This window comes from Morus notabilis, unplaced genomic scaffold, assembly GCF_000414095.1.
Source record: "Morus notabilis unplaced genomic scaffold, ASM41409v2 Scaffold979, whole genome shotgun sequence".
NCBI lineage: Eukaryota > Viridiplantae > Streptophyta > Magnoliopsida > Rosales > Moraceae > Morus > Morus notabilis.
In genome coordinates this window covers 118,564-126,231 of record NW_010360739.1, presented here as the reverse complement: position 1 = coordinate 126,231, position 7,668 = coordinate 118,564, and the positions used below count along the sequence as shown (strand labels likewise).

At 34.0% G+C, this 7,668-nt stretch overlaps 1 protein-coding gene across 3 annotated transcripts; it reads left to right on the top strand.

Annotated features, from left to right (window-relative positions):
- The first annotated feature begins 1,699 nt into the window (after positions 1-1,699).
- Positions 1,700-5,216, top strand: LOC21389862 (geranylgeranyl transferase type-2 subunit beta 1). Of its 3 annotated transcripts, none has more exons than XM_024165106.1 (11): positions 1,700-1,852; positions 2,617-2,662; positions 2,747-2,800; positions 2,892-3,039; positions 3,197-3,313; positions 3,493-3,559; positions 3,653-3,801; positions 3,992-4,125; positions 4,204-4,302; positions 4,418-4,493; positions 4,849-5,216. In XM_024165106.1, exons 3-11 carry the CDS (start codon positions 2,747-2,749, stop codon positions 4,941-4,943), a joined length of 939 nt encoding a protein of 312 aa, XP_024020874.1. In that variant the 5' UTR covers positions 1,700-1,852; positions 2,617-2,662; the 3' UTR covers positions 4,944-5,216. The 3 variants fall into 3 exon arrangements, with proteins under 3 accessions (XP_024020874.1, XP_024020873.1, XP_024020872.1); XM_024165105.1 differs by having other exon boundaries at positions 2,889-3,039; XM_024165104.1 differs by lacking the exon at positions 2,617-2,662 and having other exon boundaries at positions 2,889-3,039.
- Positions 5,217-7,668: the final 2,452 nt, after the last annotated feature.

Here is a 7,668-nt window from a genome sequence, read left to right as displayed (position 1 = left end):
TTACTTGGCTAGACGTTTTGGATACTTTGATATCTCTAGCTATGTCAATTTTATTTTCTGATTTGTCTTTAATTTCTTTCTTGTTCTTTTTTTTTTGGGTGATAGTATCCCAACGAGTCACCTCAGATTAATCTTATAGAGTCAAAGGGTCTTGATGAACAAAGGCAAAAGCTTTTAGTGACTTACATCCGAGACAAAGTGAGTGAACTATCTTCTTGTTTAATGCTCATGGAATTTGACTTGGGAAATCATTTCAGTGGGGTATTATTTGAGAAATTGACGGGTTGAAACGATATAATATAACTAAAGATTTTGGAGTTATTCAATTATAGATGATAGATAAATTAATGCAATCCCACATTGATTTTAGGCAGAAAATGCGTCTTTGAAATCATTAATGGAGTCTTGAAATCTCTTCTTCTGTCACCTTTCTCATATGAGAATATTTTATGGCTATGTTTCTAAACCTATTTTACTTTCCTAATTATACAGGTTTAACAGTGGAGATGACTTTTTTGTTGAAGCATTTTGTCAAGATGGAAAGATTTACTTCACCATTGCACTTAGACGTTTTGGAGATGACTTCTCTGTTTTCTTTACTTGTTTTGAATGTTAAAGTTTTGGACACTGTATGAATTATGTTGTAGACGTAATTTTATTGACAGCTTGGTAGATACTGATAACAATTGATATGTTGAATGTTTTTATGTTTTAATTTGAATGTTCCTATTTAGATATATCACATATCTCGGAATTACTATTTATTTGAATGAATTCAAAAGGATATTAATAATAATTTTAAAAAGTTACAACAGTATGAACATAACAAGGAAAAAAAGTTATTAATCTGTATTGTAGCTATGATAAAGAGCTGTAAGAGGATGAAAATAACTTTTCTTACACGCTATAATACTTCAATTCTATAGCGCTTTTTATAACTCTCTTGAAACGCTATGTTTTCTTAGAACCTATAATAGCGCCCGCTGTCCTAGCGCTCTAAAAAGCGCTATTGATAGTGATTAATAGCGTTTTTCGTCAGCTACAAAAGGCCTTTTGTGATGTAGTGTAACTTGATCGTATAAAACATGTTGAGGTGAACAGGTTCTTCATCAAGGAGAAATTAAAAGACAAAACACTGGAATTACCCAAGATCAGATCAGAAGATCAATTGGAAGATATTCTCACAAAGGTAGTCTCAAAACAAACATTGACAAAATTTTTTGAGCATGTGAAATATCTATGCACCAGTTTAAAGGAAAATGTTGAAAAAGTCCACATGGTTAGAAGAAAAAATTGCACCGCCTACATCTGTAGCCTCCAACAACTCTTGACCTCCGTTCCGTGATTAGTGGATCGGTGAATGTAGGCCCCGTTCATTTCGCCGATTCGAGTTTAGAATTCGAATTTTGCTACAGTAAAAAGCTCTCAGAAACAGTCACATCTAACTTTTTTGCTACAGTAAAAAGCTCTCACACAAAATTACATCTCAACTCGAATTATAAACTCGAATCAGCGAAGTGAACGGACCCGTAATGTGTTTTATTCCATCCAGCGTCCACCTAATTTGAGATTTTTATTTATTTTTTGTTAAGGTAGAAATTTCCAATTTTACCCTTTAAAAGTTAGGTCACGTGAGTTGCACTGCACATATCATTTCGTTTGAAACGACAATGATTTTATTTTCGTTCTAAAACAACAGTGAACCCCCCAACACCCTCTCACATTTCCCTCTTTTCTTCCTCTGTTTTCCGGTGAAGGGAATTCGGCATAACCTAGCAACGGCTTCGGGATCGTCATCAATCAACTCTCTCTCTCTCTCTCTCTCTCTCTCTCCTCCTCCTCCTCCTAACAGGTAACTCTCTCTCTCTCTCTCTCTCTCTGCTGCTCTCTGTTGCTTTCAATCAACACCCATTTCTTTGAAATTCATTTGAACTCCCCAAAACTTTCTTGTTCAGATAATGATTCATATTAGATTGGTGTTTACAATAAGGGCCTAGAAAATTCTCTTCATTTTGTTTGGTTCAAAGTGAAATGAACGGAAAACTTAAAATGGGAATTTAGTCAACGAATTGGGTGATTCTGTTCTGTTCGTTCGTTTATATTTCATTCAAATTGAGATAAATCCCACTTTCTCTGTCCTTTCTTTGAATTTCTAGTTTCCCAATTTGGTTAATAGCATTTTTGCCCCAGCTGTATGTGTTATAGAATTTGGCTCAACTATGTTCCACTATTGTTGTACTATTTTTCTCTTCCACATCAAGACTACTTTTTTTTTTTTTTTTTTGGAATTTAAAGTTTAAACTCTTTCGGAATCTAACGTTAGCAATGGGTATTGAATTGAAATTAGTGTTAATTTATTTGGCCCCTTTGGTTACTTTCTAGGATTATGTTTTGTTATAGTTGTTATAGAATACATTGACTATACTTTTCATTTGTTCCTAAATATATCAGTTTGCTTGATAAACTGGCGCACTTTTAGCTCAATTCAGCTTCTTTGCGGTCACAATCCTGGGACTCCAATGTTTTCAGTCTTTCTGGTGACCCAGAAGCGAAATGAACTGAATATGTCAAAGGCTGATTGCTGATTGTTAGTGTTTTTTTTTTTGGATTTTACAGTAATTTATTCAAGTGAAACCCGGCTGGCATAATTTCTTTTGTCAATGTATGCTTTTCCTTTTTGTCATAGTTTTTGTTAAGCTCAGTTCTCAAATTACCAAAATAAAGTAACTGAAGTAAAATCTTGCAGATGGGGGAGCTGGCAGCTGAGAAGCATGTCAAATATATCATATCCGTTGAAAAGGTCCGTTCTTTTCATATTAGCCTCGCACATATTATACAGACAGAATACTTTTGATTATCTGAAATTCTGTGAAATTTCTTAAAACCAGAAGAAAGATTCGTTTGAATCGGTGGTGATGGAGCATTTGAGAATCAATGGGGCATACTGGGGACTGACCACTCTCGACTTATTAGAAAAGCTACATGCCGTGGATGTCGATGAGGTTGTTTCATGGATAATCAGCTGCCAGCACGAGTCAGGTTTGTATAGAGGCATTTTGGATTTTTGAATAAACTTAAATAGATCAGTTCGATTGTTTTCCAAGTGAGAATGATACAGTTGCAGGATTTGAAAATGATTATGGGTAATACTGTAGACAGAGTGGTTATATATTCCTTTTCTTTTTTGACGGTACAGGTGGTTTTGGTGGTAATGTTGGGCACGACCCACACATATTGTATACCCTAAGTGCTGTGCAGGTTTTGGCGCTTTTTGACAAGCTTGCGATTCTAGACATAGAAAAGGTTTCAAATTGTATCCTTTATCTTATTTTTTGGGGGGATTTCAAATGATTTGTTATGATTTCTTCAGATGCTATTACTTTTGCTAGTTTCAATAGGGATAAGTGAACATCAAAAGAGCTTGTGGTTTAAAATAATCATGTTAGGCATTGTTAGTTTAGTTTTTCTTGTGTTACTTAGCTTGTATGTCAGATGTTGCTGGGCTACAAAATGAAGACGGATCATTTTCTGGGGATGAGTGGGGTGAAGTCGATACTCGGTAGTCTATTCATTCTTTTATCTTTTTCCTCATGCTTTTTTGAAGTTACTATTCCTTGACCCTTTTTTTTCACTTTTTTGAGTTTTCTTTCAGATTTTCTTACATCGCTATATGCTGCCTCTCATTATTGTGTCACTTGGATAAAATCAATGTGGAGAAGGCTGTGAAGTATATTGTCAGTTGCAAAAACCTCGATGGTGGATTTGGAAGCACACCTGGTGGGGAGTCTCATGCAGGGCAAAGTAAGATATATGTTATTGCAATTACATTATGTGAACTTCTGCTTTTGAACTTATGACGTCGTATACTATTTGTGATGTGTTAGACTTCCATTTTCCATGTAAAATTTAGTCATGCTTTCTCACCATCATAATTTGCTATATTTAACATCAGTCAATAGCTACAGCCTATGCTTTTTTGCCGTAAGTGCAGTTTTCTGTTGTGTTGGTGCTCTTGCTATTACGGGGTCTCTGCACCATGTCGACAAGGACCTTCTCGGGTGGTGGTTATGCGAGCGGCAAGTCAAATCTGGAGGCCTTAATGGGCGCCCGGAGAAACTTCCAGATGTGGGTTGTCGATAGTGTTCTTATCTAAATAAACCGTAGAATTATTCAAGTCTTATCGAATGTTTTGCATTTCACCAGGTCTGCTATTCATGGTGGGTTCTTTCTAGCTTAATCATAATTGACAGAGTGCATTGGATCAACAAGGAAAAGCTTGTTAAGTTTATCTTGGACTGCCAGGTAGAATTTCTAACTGCATGGGCTTCTTGATCATTCTTAACATCATCTTGATAATGATATTATGGGTGATTTCACTCTTATCTCCAAAGATTACAGTTCATTGTTATAATCTCAGGACACGGAAAATGGAGGAATCTCAGACAGACCAGATGATGCAGTTGATGTCTACCACACATACTTCGGTGTAGCTGGTAACATTACTTTATCTTTTCCCTTCTCCCTTCTTTCTTTTACCTCGGAATTTCACACGCCACTATTTCCAAAAGGTTACAAGTCTGGATTGTGGATGTGATTTTTGCTCTGTATATTTTTACTTCTTAGAAGTACCTCCAAACTAATTAGGTAACATTTCATTGTTTTGGAAAAGGAATCCTTCCTTTTTCTTGTTGTCTTTGCCAAAGGCATTATGTATTCCAATTCCAGCATACCAGGACGGGTCATTAGTTGTGTACTGGATTTGTTATCATTTGATGTTGGTTTACATTATTAACTTTATATTACCTCTCTTTACGACATCTACAAATTTTCCGTCCCTTATCGATGCAGGACTTTCTCTCCTTGAATATCCTGGGCTGAAAGCCATAGACCCAGCTTATGCTTTGCCAGTTGATGTTGTGAACAGAATCTTCTTGCTCAGATAAGGATCCTGAAGAAATGATATGAAGCTGTTTTTTCTTTGCCATATTGCTTTCTAACCTTCTGACCAAATTGAACTTGTAGAAAAGATCGAATAGAGATATAATCTGTTAGCATTGGGCTTGTATTGAAAAAGAAAAGAAAATTGCAATAGGGTTATGAAGAAATGAAACTAGAAAGATGGTTTTGGAAAGCAATTTCTGTGGATGTAATACTTTTAGAAATAAAAGTAAAAGGTCGTACCATAAAGGAATGGAGCACAACAGGTTACATTATTACAAAAGAAAAGATTTAGAACTCCAATTTCAATATGAACTAGTGATCAGTGTCTGAGTTCACCTATTTTTAAAGCATAACACCGGTTCTTTTTGAAAAATGAAACGTTAACATAGAGTTGATGTTAGTTTTAAGTTAGAAGATTCAATTCTAGAAAAGTTGTCACTCGTCTAAATATAGATATTGAGATAGAAAATACACATTAACTTTCTTATCCATCCGTTCTGACTTATATTTCTTTAAAACATAAATAATTGATATGTAATTATGTATAATGAAAAACAACCCATAAAATTTGATTCTTCTTCAAGCATATTTCCATTTCATCCAACCGAAATCAATTATCTCTCGGTTCCAAAAGTTCTTTCAGTCCTTGCTGAAAGGAAAATAAATTGAGCAAAGAAAGCTACTCAAATAACAACAACAATGGTTAGAGCTCCACGGTCCACGCTCCAAGTGCATAACATTAAACAAACCTAAGATCAAGAGGAGCAACTAAAAAAACCAACCTTCCTTTTGTCCCTCTGTAACCTCCCAAAGAGCCTAATTTGCCCCTCCTTGGTCGGAACTGCCTTGTCGGTACGTGTGTGAAGATTCACAGAGGGCAGCAAGCAGCGGCACTCAGGGTATTGGCCGGTGAGATCGCTCTTCCCCACCTCCCTCCAACGTTATGCACCAGTTTCGAAAGAGGGAGAGGATGGATTCTCCTTTTACACTACTTTTGGCTTCCTAATTTCGTGTTAAGTTTTATAGTAGTTTGTTTTTAAAATTAAATAAGGTTTTACATTTATTTAAAAAAAAATTATATCAGATTTTATTCTGAGAAACTTGTATTAAAGATCATATAAGAAAATTACCTAAATACCATTATATCATGCACAAGGTTTTTCTTTTAATGTTTTGTTTTAGTTTTTAGAGAACTGGTGTTACTTTTTAAAAAAGCAGGATTAGAGTGTTGTACGCATCCTAATTTAAAAGGAACTTTTGTAATTAATCTAAAAATTTATGAATTTTGTTTTACGAAACTGCCAAGTACCCCTTGTTCGGAGTTGTTTCTGTCCAAGTCTCTCTTTCATTGTATAAACAACTCAACTTGCTGACTGTGCCTGGAATCAGAATGATGGTCGATTAGGGGTTTACTAACTGTCGGAGATCGTGGGGCAACGAGGGAGATATGAACCGTTAAACAAAGGAAATAACAAAGAAAATGACATCGTTGAGAAAAGATGAAGAAACGACAATAAATGGACATTAACTTCCAAGTTATTGAAGAAACGACAAAAACCTCCAAGTTATTAAAAAAAAAAATAATAATAATAATAATAATAATAATCATAATAATAATAATCATAATCATCATCATCATCATCATCATCATCATAATAATAATAATAATAATAATATTATTATTATTATTATTATTATTATTATTATTATTGTTATTATTAATCTTTAATCTTTAACGTAAATAAAACAACCAAAAAGTTACTCTCCTTTTGACTTGTGGCATCACAAAAGACTTTACACATGGTATCACCTTTTTGTTTTGTTTTCTTTTCCTTTTCAAATATTTTCTTTTTTTTTTTCCTTATTTTTTTTCAAAGTTCCTTTACAATTTAATTTTATTCACAATGTGTTTTTTTAAGTTTTCTTCCTCACTCTACACTTACTAAAATAATTTATTTTAAATATATTTACTAAAATAATTTATTTTAAATATATCTCTATTTTAAACGTTGCTTTGCAGTTTAATCATTTTTTATGTATTTCTCAAAGGACTTTTTTCTTATCACATGTTTACCTTTTTTTCTAGATGGTACTTTTAATTACTATTTATCTCATAAATAAAATTATTTTTATTTATCTCCGTTTAAAAATTTTCTCCCACATATAAGGTTACTTAATATTCTTTTTAAAAATGTGGTTCTCATAAAATATATTTTTTTAATTAATACACGTGTGTAGTGCGTGATTTCAATGAGTAATAATAAAGACATAAAAGGACACTAACTTAAAACCAACAAACTCTCGTACAAATGCGAGGTATGACAAGCAACCACATCTCTCGTCAAGCACAATAATAATGATGATAACTTTAAAAGACCACATCTTTAAAACGATAAGAGCTCATAAAAGAAATCTCATAAATAGAAATGTAATCTCCTATTCTATTCGCTAAATGATTAGAAGATCCAATTTCTTCATTTTACATTATATTATATCATACGAATGTAATGAATGAATTATTGAGTAACTAATATGAACAACAACATGCACGGAAACATCAATGTTCTGCGCTCTCTATTGCTCTCTTGCTCTAGAGTGGTGTCCTAACTCGTTTAGGTTTTCCAAGCTCGGTCTTGTTGCTCAATGAGAGAGTCTTTACGTGAAGAAGCTGATGTCTCACCAGACATCATGGAGCAAAGGGGAACTAGACAGGCACCGCCTGGTGGA